Genomic DNA, 15,626 nt, shown 5'->3' on the forward strand with positions numbered 1-15,626 from the left:
CTCACATCCTATGATAAGTCTTGAAAGATGTGAAGAATGCCAGATATAATCAAAGATGGATCAAATCAATCAAATCAAAGTACCGCGTGTCTACAAGATTTAGAAGATCATAAGGGATTTTGTTTGTTTTTTCTGATTAATGATTGTTGCACTCCAGAAGCGATAGGAATTGTATGGCATGAGAAGGAAAAAAGGAATGTTAAAAGATAAAAGCCTCTAGCAAGGGTATAACTTTAGAATATAAGAGATATTGCTTTAAAGCAGTGGTTCTTAACCTTTACTGCAGCCTGCACCCCTTTGGTTCTCAAAAATATGTTCTTGCACGCCTTATCAAAAATCGTTGAAGTAGGTCAGTTCTTTAAACCTAGATATATCATAACTATAGAATAAAAGAGAGAGAATTATATATTTATTTTAATTTTGCAGTTAAAATTTAACACAGTTATCATTAAAAAAATTATAATGTTAATAAATACATAGGTTTGATGAAACAAAGTAGTTGTACTTACATGCTTAATTTGTGTTTTCGATGATTTACCTTCTAAAAAAATCTGGCATGTCTCGCACCCCCAGAAAGGGCATCTCGCACTCCCAGGGGGTGCGTGCACCCCAGGTTAAGAACCACTGCTTTAAAGGGAGGATTTATATTAATAGTTGGTGCAAATATCAAAATACAATCTATGAAATGAATTAAACCCTCTGACTAAAGGAAGCATTGAATAAATTTGTTACATACTGTTACCGTCCACTGGATATCAACAAAACAGCAGAGAAACCGAGAGAGCTGAAATTGGAGCACTCAGTTGGCACAAGTCTAATAGAAATCAGAGGGTAGCCTCCTTCAAGGAGCTTGAAATCAAGGTTTAGAAATCTGAGGGCTCCACGTGGGACCCCAGAGGATTTTTTCTAGCCACAGAATCCCCAATGCGACCAAAACCTGCACCAGCTGTATGGAAAGGACTCTTCCTTATTGCAGGGGTAACAGGATAAGAAGAAGTGGTGAGATTTCATTTCAAAGATTGTATTTTCCCTTTTCTTCTTCAACACACAATACTTAAGTTATCTTGCTGAGCCTACATTCTTTAATGAAACCTCAAGTAACCATATTTTAGGTTTGAACTAATGATATATCTGTGCCCTCTTTTGTAAGTCCAAGCAAATTGCCTTAAGAGAGATTGAACCATAAATTTAAGCAATTGCTTTTGATATTCTAAGCTTGTCACTTTGGACCAATCCATTCATATAGCAGGAACCATTCTCTTACAGTTGTCTTGAAGGCACTTTTATCTTTTTTCTTTGGAGAAATACTGGAAGTGTGATAAATGTGTTAGGTACTAAAGAATTGAGTATCAATAAATCATGAGTAAATGTTATAAGAAATCATGGTTATTTGCTCTGCTCCTTGGTATAACTGCTGAGCCTCAACCCTAGCCTTTGACAGGTGCTTGCAGGACTGTATTGGTTTGTTCAGTACATGCCAAGAACTTGGTTGCATTTGATTGATAAACTATTGATTGTATACTTATGTGGTTCTGGGTGAGTTAATAAATTGTTGATTAGTTAAGAATAAACAAATGCACCCCCCATAAGAAATATTATTTGAGTTAAAAGGGGACCTGAAAAGCATTTAGCATTAAATAGTAAGCTAACACTTCTTGAACTCAATTTAAAAAAGGTTATCCTATTAGATTCCATTCTAATATTAGCTATAACACTTATCCAATTGGGAAATGTAGTTTGTTAGATTTTAGCTTTAAAATCTAATTGATACCTAGCATATTCATAAAATGGATCCCATTTCATTCGTACGTGGCAAAATAAAAGCTTCTAAAATACATTTTTGGCTGAAAAACCATTCGTTCTAAACTGTGTGAAAATCTGGGGGCCACAACATTTTCATAAATAACTGGTGCTTGAACAGTCACAACTACAGATCCACCAATCATAGTAAATGGATTCTGTGATTTTATTCACAAAAATACTTTCAAGTCATTTTTTACTATATGAGGAATTATAATATTGATATTCCTCACCAATCATGCCTCACCAACCTACTAGAATTCTTTGAGGGGGTCAACAATCAGGTGGACAAGGGGGCTCCAGTGAATATAGTGTATTTAGATTTTCAGAAAGCCTTTGACAAAGTCCCTCACCAAAGGCTCTTAAGCAAAGTAAGCTGTCATGGGATAAGAGGGACGGTTCTCTCATGGATTGGTAACCGGTTAAAAGATAGGAAACAAAGGGTAGGAATAAATGGTCAGTTTTCAGAATGGAGATAGGTAAATAGTGGTGTCCCTCAGGGGTCTGTAGTGGGACCAGTCCTATTCAACATATTCATAAATAATCTGGAAAAAGGGGTAAACAGTGAGTTGGCAAAATTTGCAGATGATACAAAACTACTCAAGATAGTTAAGTCCCAGGCAGGCTGTGAACAGCTACAAAAGGATCTCTCAGAACTGGGTGACTGGGCAACAAAATGGCAGATGAAATTCAGTGTTGATAAATGCAAAGTAATACACATTGGAAAACATAATCTCAACTATATATATAAAATGATGGGGTCTAAATTAACTGTTACCACTCAAGAAAGAGATCTTAGGAGTCATTGTGGATAGTTCTCTAAAAACATCCACTCGACGTGCAGCAGCAGTCAAAAAAGCAAACAGAATGTTGGGAATCATTAAGAAAGGTATAGATAATAAGACAGAAAATATCATATTGCCTCTATATAAATCCATGGTACGCCCACATCTTGAATACTGCATGTGTAACCCACACATCTCCTGGATGTGATGTTCTGTCCCATCTAGTGACACCAAGACCACTTAGAGAGAGAGATTAATGAGTTTGCTCTACAGCTTTAGCTAACAACCAGTTGGCTTTTAGCTCATGCAGTAGAGGCTCATGCACTAAGCTCCAGAGATCCCCAGTTCAATCCTGCTGGCCAACGACCGGGGTCTGTTGACTTTACACATGCAGATGTGGTTGCCCCATCTCAAAAAAGATATATTAGATTTGGAAAAGGTTCAGAAAAGGGCAACAAAAATTATTAGAGGTATGGAACGGCTGCGGTATGAGGAGAGATTAATAAGACTGAGACTTTTCAGCTTGGAAAAGAGACGACTAAGCGGGGATATGATAAAGGTCTATAAAATCATGACCGATGTGGAGAAAGTAAATAAGGAAGTGTTATTTACTCCTTCTCATAACACAAGAACTAGGGGCCACCAAATTAATAGGCAGCAGGTTTAAAACAAACAAAAGGAAGTATTTTTTCACACAACGCATAGTCAAGCTGTGGAACTCCTTGCCAGAGGATGTTGTGAAGGCCAAGACTACAACAGGGTTCAAAAAAGAACTAGATAAATTCATGGAGGATAGGTCCATCAATGGCTATTAGCCAGGATGGGCAGGGATGGTGTCCTAGCCTCTGTTTGCCAGAACCTGGGAATGGGCAGCAGGGGATGGATCACTTGATGATTACCTGTTCCGTTCTTTCCCTCTGGGGCTCCTGGCATTGGCCACTGTTGGAAGACAGGATACTGAGCTAGATGGACCATTGGTCTGACCCAGTATGGCCGTTCTTATGTTCTATTCAAATACTAAGCATAATGTATGCTGTACATCTGCTTGGCTTGCATACTGTGATTTAACTAGAGGCTTTTGAGGCTAATTTTTTATGTACATTGGCACACTTGTAATTCAGGATGTTACTGTTTCCATTTAACGCATATAGGGTAGACCTATGGATTTATTATCTTTGTTAGTTTTCTTATTATATTTATTACCATGGTAACAATTGTAAAAAATTGTACCTATTTGAGAGAGATCCCCTATATTTAAAATTGAAGAAATAGCCTTGTAACCAGTAATATATTTCTAAACACAAAGACTGTACCTGAGTGGGGTATAAAGTCAAATGTACTGCTGCTGACATTTTTGATCACTTGCATTTACACAAACCAGCATTAAGTATCACAGTGGGTATTCTCAGAATAAGACAGACTGATTCATGTGTGTGTAAGTGTAAGATAACAACATACACTGCTTTGAAGTTTGGTCATACACACAGTAATTTGTGTATTAGTGCTCCATCCATTATAGATGTTTGTGATTTGTATGATAGTCTCTTCCTCTTTTTTCCTCTCTATCCCAGCAAAGCATGTGTCAATCATTTATTGATAAAACTCAGTATAATACTGGAGTATCAAGGGACATATCCCAGCGTCTTCCCTTTGTTTTCACACAATAGTAATTTAGCAATCTGTGCTTTATATATACCTTACTATACATATCTCCTTTCATCTTCAGACTGATAACGGCCTTTCAAAAGTGTGGAGTGAGTCTGGGAACCCTGGTGATGAATGGAGGAAAGCAGAATTGCACTTGGGGAAGTTGAGGAATTTTGAAGTCATATTTGAAGGCATTCGTGCCAAAGACCTAGGTGGAGGAGCAGCAATAGATGATATCGAGTTCAAGAATTGCACCACAAGTAAGTGTAAGAGATTTGTTTTCTGTGGAAATAGCTAGAATGGAAAGACTGAGCTCATGACTGATTTTAAGCATACTATGGTTTAACTGATAAGATTTGCCATGATGTCACTATATATAAAATCAGTCATGAACAAATTATTTTTATTCTTGAAATGTTAATAGAAATTCTGTTTAAATAGGAACTTTCACACCCGTGCAACATTCTCAAGCAAGTGGACAAAAAGCCAGTAAATGTCTGAATTCTCTTTTCTGCTTTTTAAGCTATTTGGTTTTGAATAAGAGCTTTCTCCTCATCAAAGCAATCACCACCAAATCTTGGGCTTTGGATGATTTTGTTAGTTGTTTAAAAAAAGCCTCATCCACCTCTTCCACCTGATTAGGTGGCCTGTAGTAGACGCCTAGCATGACATCACCCTTGTTTTTTACCCCTTTTAGCCTAACCCAGAGACTCTCAATACTTCCGTCGCCTATGTCCATCTCCACCTCAGTCCAAGCGTGTACATTTTTAATATATAAGGCAACACCTCCTCCCTTTTTCCCCTGTCTATCCTTCCTGAGCAAGCTGTACCCATCCACACCAACATTCCAATCATGTGTATTATCCCACCAAGTTTCAGTGATGCCAACAATGTAATTAAAGAAGTGTGGAATGGGGTTACAGCTCCTAATCTCTGGTACAGTGAGGAGACCACCTCTTTTGCCCTTTCCCTCAACCTTTATATGAGAGGAGTGCAGTGGGGTCCCAGCAATGGTTCTGGGAACAGGTTAAAGGCATGGAGGGGCTGAATGCAGCCCTCCCCCAGGTTGTACAAATAACCAAAGGAAGGTTGACCTTCACCGGAGAAGTTATTGCTGGATTGTGCCCAGATGTATTATATTAATAAAGCTGTGGACTAGTTAAACCAAAGTCCTGGTGTCTTGTCTTCCTGCAGTGTCCAGGACAATTTACAAATTTGAGATCACTGCAAAATTACAGAGGGATTCAGCTAACAAAAATGACAAGGAAATTACAAAAAAAAATTAAAAAGTAAATTCATGGCATACGTCTGGGAATATACTGTTTTAAAATAATAGTGCACATTTGCTAGTGCAATTAGTAGAAGCAAAATGTATTAGTACTTACAATTACCTTACATTATATGAAGTTAAAGGTAAACGATATATGTATTGAGGTTATGCTGTAAAATTTGCTTCTACTAACTTTCTGAGCTAATGAGCACTGCATTTTGAGAGTGTATGTAAAATATATATATGTATTAGTATTGGTATTATATAAAAATAAATATTCATGGTTCTCTTTAATTCTATATATTGTAAGCTATTTTGAAAATAACACTATATTTATTATTGAAAATATTCTATATAGAACTGTCTTTATAAGGAAGAAAATGTTTGCCTCAGTAGGGTGCTCATAAATGGATTTTAAAATTCCAAAGTATTTAAATGTTCAAGGTTTACTTTAGTTTTAGTCTCTCTGACTTATTGTCTGAACCTGATTGTTAATATTGTTTTATAACCACCCTTGCATTAAAAGACCATTGCAGTGAGGCAATTCAGAAAGTAACTTTGGTTTATTATGATGTTATAGCAAATATTTCTTTTAAGAGCACTACTTCAACAATGGGCTTTGCTGAGAAAGCAATTACATATGAGTTAGGATTGTTTTCACATGCATTACAACTTCTGCAACACCATAGTCCTGTGAAATTTGCAGAATGTTAGTGTTTATGAGCATGGATGACTCATGGGATGCTTTTCTTGTAGTTGTCTGGGCTATGCTGTTGAACTCCAAAAGGAGGCCAAGTGATTATGAGAGAGGCGCAAAGCTGCTTTATAAACAAAACTGAAACAAAAAAAGATCTCATCAGGAAAACTAGAAGCACAAGATAATCTTCCTTTACATAGCTATCACTTGCATGGCAGATGTCTTCGGCAACATTATGGGGAAATCTTTACAAAATGATGAATTACTCATTTATCTATTGGGCACAATGGGGTTTTCATTAAACTTCAGGTGTACACGTCCAATTTCTTTAACAGTCTCCTTTTCTTTTAGCTTTACAAACACCATGTATTTAAGCCAATTGAAGGAAAACCTCATTCCCCAGTAATTTTTTGAATTTCTCTGTGTTTACTCCCTGGATAGCCCAGAGTTCTATAGGTTACAGTCTCAGATTCTAGACTTTGGTCTTTGTGTTCCTCTTATAGGGAGGAAAAAATAATCCAAAACCCCAGGGGCTATGAAAGTTTTGCTATTGGTCTTCCTTCTGTTCAGTCCTGTATTGTGGTAACGGAGGCAGCATAGTATGAACTTGGAATTCTCCTGGGGGGGGGAGGGGGATTAAGATTTACAAGAAACTCTGGCTACAATCCTGTGACTCCTCACCTAGTTATGTGGTCCCTCCCTCTATGATCTACTCAGCTAACCCATAATGGAGCTCTGTTGCTATTGGTTCCAATAGCGCTCTACACCCTTAATTGGAAGTGGAAGTGTACAGAAGAGGAGATAAGACTCCTTTAGGCAGCATTAGCTACTCTGGTTTTTATGCAGATGTTAGGAATGCATAAAGACTGGGAAAATGCTGTTTAGAGCAGCTGTTCCCTGATTCCTCCCTCTACTCCAGGGCCCATTCCCCTTTTCCACACGTGGCCCCTTCAGCTACAAAGGAAACAACATCTTCTCAGCTAAGTAGATACATTTTCCTCTCCATGTCACTTCTCCCTTCTTACCTCCTGCCACCTATGTTTTCACAGTATCAAAGCAGTTTTAGGCCCCAAAGCTTATGAATGAGATTTGCAGAATTTTCTTGGTAGATTTCCCATTCTTTTGGAGTTCCCTCCATGCTGAAATATGATTAAGCACAAAGTCAGTAAATTTTAGAAAGACGCATTTCTTTGCCAAATGGATTAAACCCTGGTTGCCTAGATGACTAGTAGAGCTGCAATTACCAGGGAGGTGTCTCTGGTTGAAATCATGAATGTCTCGGCTTACCTATATTGTCATAATAATTATTACAAGCAATTGTCTGGTGCTTAAGTAATCTATAGTATTTTAGAGGAATACAGCCTTATTGTTTGTTGTAAGATGATTACTGTAGTTGCCGTATTATGATGGCCCTGTGCCACCACAGCACAGGTGCGTAGAGAGGTGTTTGTCTTTTGTGAGGAACTCCATACTCCAGGGTCACATAACAAATATTCAAACTTATTGGTGCCTGGGTGACAAGAATGTGCTGAATAAATAATGGAACCCAGGCCGTTTCCCACTATGGGACTTCCCTCTCCACAGGGGCTTTAGAGAGAGGCACAGGTTAGGAAATTAAGAGAGGCACTGCCTGGGGCTGTGTGAATTTTATGCCTTTTCCGCGTGCTTTTTAGGAGACAGGATATGGGACTGGTTGGCTTCCCCAGCCACACTTCCTGTCTGGTGATTATTTCTCCTTCTTAACAGATATGCATGTGCTGTACTGAATGGAGCTGCTGGGCTTGTTGCATTCTCCACGGGTGCAGGTTTAGTGCCTTCCTGGGAGATATTTCTATATAACTTGGCACCATTTTCCTGACTGCTCTGTGCAATTAGGGCCTGAACTAACGCTCATCAAAATCAAAGGGATTCTTTCCATTGGCTTTAATGTCCTTTGGATCAGACTATTTGGATCAGGCCATTAATATGAATTTGTTCACTTCTATGCTACAGTTTGGGCCAAGCTTTTTAACTTTCCTAACACATCTGGAGTGCTGACGTTTGTCTCAGTATGTTGTCATGAAGGAGCCTGCCCTTCCCTTACTTGTTCTTGTTTGTTATTGGTTCCTTTACCTTTGTAGAACAGGCAAATAAATTGCATTTTGCCGTATTCGCAAAAACAACATTTCCCATCTGTTCCTAGCCTGGGGCACTCAGGACTACAGAAAGCATGTTTTGTCTAAGTTGTTTTTGTAGCACAAAGCATGTGGTTTTATTATTTGATGTGTATGACTGAGGAAGATGGCTGTTCAAACAAACCCATGAGCACAAAGTATCGTGCAAACAGGCTAGATTTTTCTCCTTGTGGTGCTGCTCTGGGCACTGTGGAGGCAGTTGTGGCATCTATAGCCTAGCTAGAATTGCTAAGGTGAGAGCAGTGGTGGTCACATTTGTATTCTCCAGTAAACAATGAGACCTGCAGCGTTGCAGTGTAATATAAAAGATATTCAAGCTGCTGTAACTAACATAAATCACTAAAACCGCTCACAAAAGCCTTAAATAAAATAAAGAATAATTAACTATCAAGGTGGCAGCTCCCTCCATACAGCTTGATGATGCATTGTAAGACTGAGATAATCAGAAAGCAGTGGAAATCAGAGTGTTTAAAAGTGGTTAGGACATTTTTTTTGGCAATGTCCTGTGCATCAGAAAACTCACCCAGAGCATGGGCAGCATGGGGTAGAAAGTTTTTAGCACTGCTCTGGTCATCCCAAATGCCCAGGAGAGGCTCATTCACATGTTCTCGGCCTACAGGAGCTGCTGAGGGCTATTCCAGGTGACTTGCTCATTTCTGTTTCTAACAGGAATAATTTACCACTGGGGGTCTCAGTGAAGGCTGTTGCTGTCCAGAGTATGGACACATATTAACATTGCTTTTGCAGGGAGGAAATGTTGGGTAGTGGCTATAACAGAAGTTAATAGCCAGGGCTCACAAGTTCTGTTTCCAGATCTGGAAAAGACTTTCTGTGCATGTGCACCCTTTCATTTGTTTCCTGCAACAACTCTCAGCTAAAGGGTGCAATGCATATTATATGTGTCATAGTGTACTTTGCCTGGCGACGGATGAGCATTGCTTGTTTCTTGAATTCAGAGCCTTTATGAAAGCCATAACCTAACAAAGCACAAACTTTTCACTTGATTTCCTTTATTTTTTAACTCGAGTGTTGTTAGCTAAAAACACTTATCTGAGCAGAGCATGCAAATAGCTTTATTTCTTAAATTGCTGAGCAGCTGTAGTCCAATCCTGAAAGGACTGAGTGCCCTAAACTACCACTGACATCCATGGAAGTTGAGGGCAAGCAGCACCTTGATGGACTTGCATCCCTAATGTATGTCAGGACTCAGGGAACTGTGAGAAATGGTTCTTTTGTCAGCACCAGAAACAGTTGTTCTTTTTAAAGAGGAAAAGTTTGATAGAAAAAGATCAAATCTGGAACCTAATTTGCAGATTTATGTATTATAATTCTTGCTGAAAATCCCCCAATTGTCCTAAATGAGCCAGAGTGAATTTACAACGGTTGATACCTATTTTTTAAAATGTTCACTTTTATTATTGTACATATATTGTGTTTGTTATTTGCAGACCTATAATAATGGAAAACAGAGGTTATTTATGGTACAAAATAATGTCCATGGATTGTTGTTGTTTTTCTAACTTTTGATCTCTTCATTATGGCCATCTTGCAACTTCGCCTAAAAATAGCTGGAAAGAAGTTGCAGTTTAAACCACTTCCAGTCCCCCTAAAGAGCATATTGTGCATTGTTGATCTGAAATGAAAGAGACAGGCTCAGTGCTGATAGTTTGCCATCACATAATAGTGGGCTAAAATCAAGCATGCAAAATCTCAGAAGTTCTATTGCCATTAGTCTGGATTTTGTACGGATAAGGTAGTGGAAGAATAACTGCCTGTGATAATTTGTTAAAAAATATCAAGTTCTACTCCAACAAGATGCAAGAGATGAGAATATCAGCCTGAAAAAATACTTCACTAAACCAGATGATTTGATTTTGGCACTAATTATTTATCACAAGGCACCATTAAAGAACACAGATAATAACAATAATTCTAAATTCAAATGTAATGGAAATTTCCAGGAAAGTGAGAGGAATGATCCATGTTATTCATCTGCTGAATGATTAGCTGATTCATTTGGGCTTTCATGGTCTGTTAAATGAGTCTTGTGAAAATGCAGGAAGAAGAAACGATTTGTACAGTTCCACTGACTTTTGGGAGCTGGCTCTTTGGAACCATATTTCACAAGGTTTTTTCTTTATCTTTAAGGAGATTAGGACTGGCATTCTCAGCTCCCTCCTGTAGAGTTGCTATAAGCATACCCAATTTAAAACAAAAACAAAAAACCATGGGAACTGCGACCTAATAGAGAAGGGAAACTAGTTTATTTTATAGTTAGTGCTGACCAGAACACTTGCCCAAAGCTCTAACCAGATTTGATCTAAAATGTACAGGTGGTTTAGAAATGTTTGGTTCACTTTTTTAATATTTTTTATCATTTTTGTTCCTCCTCACTTCCTCCTTATGGCATGGATGAGAGGTGAAAGTATTGAAGTAACCTCAGAAGAGCTTTGCTTTCACCCCATGAGAAGAAGGAAGCTCTGAAAGTGTTGGGAGGAAAATCTGTTCTGGCGAGAATTCCAGCCCAGATTTACAGATCCAAGAGATTGTGGGTAACAGTGTTTGGCTGCTTAGCCCAACTTTTGATTTTTTTTTAAATAGGCCATCACTTAACTTATGCAGGGTTAGTAAGAAATTTCCCCCCAAGTCAGTTTGGCAGGGTCCTTGGGGGCTTTGCAGCTTCCTTTGCGTCATGTGGGACAGGTCACTTGCTAGGTTCATCTGGGTATATGTCACTTAATTCCAGAGGTGAGACTAAGTTTGGGTTACCATATTTGAACATTCAAAAAAGAGGACACTCCACAGGAGGTGTCGGCCCCGCCCACAGTCCACCCCTGCTCCTCCCACGCTCTGCCCCCACTCTGCCCCAGATTCCACCCCCTCCCTGCTCGGTCCCGCCACCGCACTCCTCCTCATCCCCTGGCCTGCTGCTGGCTTGCTGCGTCCCTCCTCAGTCCCCCACCGCTTGCCTCCTCCCACCTGCCACTCACCTCCTCATTCCCCTGCCAGAAACCCCCATGCCCGCCCCAAGAACCCCCGCCTGCCACTGGCTCGCCGCTTCTTGCCTCCTCACCCCCGTCCGCCCACCCACCGGTGGCTCCCTCGCCGCTTGCATCTTCAACCCCCGCTGCCCGCCGCTGGCCTTTCTCCCCCCGCCCCGCCTGCTGCTGGCTCACCGCTCGAATAAAAGACAGTTTATTTAAGAATGAGGATTTAACTAGAAACAAGAGTGATGGAAACAAATGATTACAATATAAAACAAAATCATAAAATGTGAACCTGGCCTACACTTATCAAGAGTTATCTTTCTTATCTGGAACTAGGTTCCTCCTCTCCCCACAAAGTTCAGTCTTTGCAGAGTTGGCCGGTTTCCCAAACACCAGGATTCAAACATTCATGAAAGCAGCCCTGTTTCACAAGGGGTTTCCTCAGTGAAAGGATACAGAGTGCTATTCCCTCCTCTGTGTTATACTGAAAACAACCTTTATTTCTATTTGCACACAGGGGGAACCCCAGTCCTGTTGTAATGTTTCTTTTTTTATGTTTAAGGTGTTTCAATTGTTTGTCATTGCCTCTGATGACGTCCCATTCAAAGTCTTACTATTGTGCAAAGCTAAACAATTGAGCCTTGCATTGCATCATCAGCCAGGTTAGGCAGGGTGACAAATCCCCCTTGCCCCAAAAGTCCATTATCCCCTGGAGACTAATTTCTACTCCAAGTCTATAAAGTAGACTTTTAAGGTAATACATTATTCCTTCAATATTACCCATGCACACATCTCTCAAAGATTCTCGCTGTTGACAAGTTACCAGCCTTGTGTAGATCCCTTCCATGTTCCTCTTTGTGGGTAAGTGCCCTGTAAGACACGTGTGGGGTGCAGTGAGTTTGTCAGGCCTGTGGTGACAGCTGTTTGTGAAGATCAGGGGGCCCTTTGCCAAGGGGTGCTGGTGTCACAGTGAGATTGGGGTGGCTGACAATGTGGGGCAGGGCGCTGAGGCTGGTGGGACAGGTAACACTCACTGGGCTGGGGGGCAGGCGGTGCCGGGATGGGGTAGGGGAAGGTACCTGTCAGTCTCCAGTGTTCGGGCTGTGCCAGGGCCAGCAGCCTCTTCACCTCGGAGTCTCTCCCGCTTGCCTGGGGGCCACTCCTCCTCTTGGGCTCCCCAGACGCTGCCACTGCGGCTGCCCGGGAGGACGCAGAACGGGGGGGCACCACCGCGGAGAGACGCAAGGAGCCAGGCGCTGCTTGGGGGGAGCCGGGTGGCCCAAGTCCAGGGTGGCGGCAGCCTCCACAGCAGCAGGGGCAGGTGGGGAGCATAGCCTGCCATGGGGCAGGAGAGGCCGCGCTACTACTGCTGCTGCTGTTTCCCGGCCCTGCCGTGCAGCGCAGGAGAAGGAGGCGCCTACAGCCACTGCCCCCTGCCACCCATGGAGCCAGAGTGCAGGGCCCGGGGCCCAGTCCCGCCTGCCACCCGCTGATAAGGGCCGGGCTGCGACTTTCTGCTCATCGCCGCAATGCCAGGCCAGGAGTGAACCCAGTCCCCGCCAGCATTCCCTGCTGCCCCTGCCCGGCTCACCCCAGCGGCCTCCACTCCCCCCGCTCAGCCCCGCATCACTTTCACAGTAGGGTTACCATACGTTGGTATTTTCCCGGACATTTTTAGATATTTAAAAATTCCTCCCAGACGGCTATTTAACAACTGAAAAGCTGGACATGCCCGGGGAAATACGGATGTATGGTAACCCTAAAGTGATCCAGTGGTCCATTCTGTCCTTAAACTTTATTACTTGAATTTTCAATTCTGCACCATGCAACACTTTATAGTTAGTGGAGAAGCTAGTTTGCCCTGCTCAGGAACTCAAGAAGAGAGCAAAAGTTTATAACAAATAATATGAACAACCACTGCAGAAACTGGCCCTGAAATCGTAGTCTTCTGTGGACTTGAGAGAGAAATAAAAGCTGGAGCTGGTTTAGCTTCTCCAGATATATATTAGTATTAGTATTTCATAATGCAAAGCGTGTTACCTTTTTATGGTTTTTGATCAGTTATTCCCTTTCTTTTTTTTTCTTCCCCCTTTGGTATTGCTTAATGTTTTATGATGCTTTGCTCTTTTTCTATCATTTCTCCTGTTTTAGACTATTCTGAAACATGAGATTCAAAGGAGTCAGATCATGTTATTAGCCCATCCAAAGCCCCACAAAGTCAATGGAAAGATTCTCTTTGATTTCAGTAGGCTTCAATTAGGCCTTTGGAGAGAAATAATTTTATCAGCCCGCACCCTATACAGTTCTCAGGTACCACAATGATGGGTGAATTTACAAAACACTAGAATGGAATCACTGGGAATCTTTAAATTTTCATCATTACAGGAGAAAAAAGTTAATTTTAACAAATCTAGAAACCTTTTAGTATCATTGACTTATGATGATATATTTATTCTCTTTGGGTGAGATTCTAACCCCTGTTCTAGTGTGCCAACCTAGGGCCAGAGCGGCATAAAAGGTGTCAGGGCCAGGCCATGGGTGGCTTGTGTGTATCAGTCAGCTGCTAAATTGTGGTCAGGAAACGAGTAGCGGGGTCAGGAGTGAGCTGGGTTAGGATGCCAGGAAGTCAGGCTCAGGCACCAGGAGGCAGGCACAGTTGGGATCAAGCTGGGTCAAGATATCAGGGTCAGACACCAGGTTATAGACAGTGAGCAAATAGCAAAGTTAAGGACGGACCAGCGTCAGAAGCCAGAGTCCAGGGTCTATAGCAAGCAAGGTCTGGAGTGGAAGCAGTGATGGCTTCCTGGTTTAAATGCTAGCATCAGCCAATCAGTGGCATGTGAGGGTCCACCACTCAGACCCTGCTGGCTGGTACTTTCTGCAGAGCCTAGCTCCACAGAGTCCTCCAGCAGAAACCTAGTCTAAGGATCAGCAGCCTAGAACCCCGATGGCCCCAGGTTCTAGTCCTTCATGTTTTTACAAAGTGACTCTAGAAGCTTTGGATCCAGTCAGGGAAAAATTTCCCCAGGGCAGAAACTGAGGAAAATGTCTTCCAAGGACCCCTGAAATGCCATTTCACAGAAGGTGTGCAAAGGGCGGGGGTGAGCCAGGGGTGTTGGTGCAAGGCTGCAATACATAGCGCTGCAGAGATTCTGTACAGCAATGCTGCACACAGGCAGCTGGGAACAGGCTGCCTTAACTTTGTTGTCCAAGTTATACTAGGGGATGCTTGGGCCCCTGGAGGAGCCCAGAATTGTGAAGGTAGATAAAGTGACTTAAATCCTTAGCCTTACCTGCAATTTCACTGCTGCATCTCTTAGCATCTTGCCCTTAGTGTATTTCAATAATCAGGCCCATAGGAACAAGAGAACATGAGAGACAGTGTATAAGAGCAGCCTGATAAAGCCAAGAAATAAAATAGCTGAAGGAGAACTCTTCTTGGGAGACTCAAGTTTGCTTTACCCCACTTTAAGAACAGGAGTACTTGTGGCACCTTAGAGACTAACAAATTTATTAGAGCATAAGCTTTCGTGGGCTACAACCCACTTCTTCGGATGCTTATGCTCTAATAAATTTGTTAGTCTCTAAGGTGCCACAAGTACTCCTGTTCTTTTTGCGGATACAGACTAACACGGCTGCTACTCTGTTACCCCACTTTGTTCCTCTCAGTGAAAGAGTACAACTACTTATACAGGAATACCACAGTCAGGTACAATAGAAGGCATTTATATACTCTGCAGTAGTGAAAGAATTATTGTACAATTCATATTATACAAACACCATAGCTGCCCAAGTCACATTACATAAGAAAAATCTAAGGGTATGTCTACACCCAGCCGCTAGTTCGGCGGCTGGGAATCGAAGTTCTGGGTTTGACTTATTGCGTCTTGTCTGGACGCGATAAGTCGAACCAGGAAGTGATCGCCGTCGACTGCGGTACTCCAGCTAGACGAGAGGAGTACCGCGGCGTCGACGGGGGAGCCTGCCTGCCGCGTGTGGACCGAGGTAAGTTCGAACTAAGGTACGTCGACTTCAGCTACGTTATTCACGTAGCTGAAGTTGCGTACCTTAGTTCGAATTGGGGGGTAAGTGTAGACCAAGCCTAAAAGGCATATTTTAAAACATAAATTCATTTTTACCGAAAGCTTTAAAGAATTGTATTACTTGGCTTTTTGTCTTTAGGTTAGCAATAAAACTGCATTTGACAGCCAGTCCTTCTGAAAGAAAGAAAGAAAGAAAGAAAGAAAGAAAGAAAGAAAGAAAGAA

General features: G+C 41.6%; 1 protein-coding gene across 1 annotated transcript in view; it reads left to right on the plus strand.

Annotated features, from left to right (window-relative positions):
• The window catches only part of MALRD1 (MAM and LDL receptor class A domain containing 1), a 528,588-nt gene that overhangs the window by 387,612 nt on the left and 125,350 nt on the right, over positions 1 to 15,626 (plus strand). Inside the window, exon 27 of the mRNA XM_026649425.1 lies at positions 4,312 to 4,492. Coding sequence (XP_026505210.1) covers positions 4,312 to 4,492 — 181 coding nt within the window. The remainder of the gene's footprint in view (positions 1 to 4,311; positions 4,493 to 15,626) is intronic.

This window comes from Terrapene carolina, unplaced genomic scaffold (assembly GCF_002925995.2).
Source record: "Terrapene carolina triunguis isolate 2854851 unplaced genomic scaffold, T_m_triunguis-2.0 Scaffold84, whole genome shotgun sequence".
Taxonomy (NCBI): Eukaryota; Metazoa; Chordata; order Testudines; family Emydidae; genus Terrapene; species Terrapene triunguis.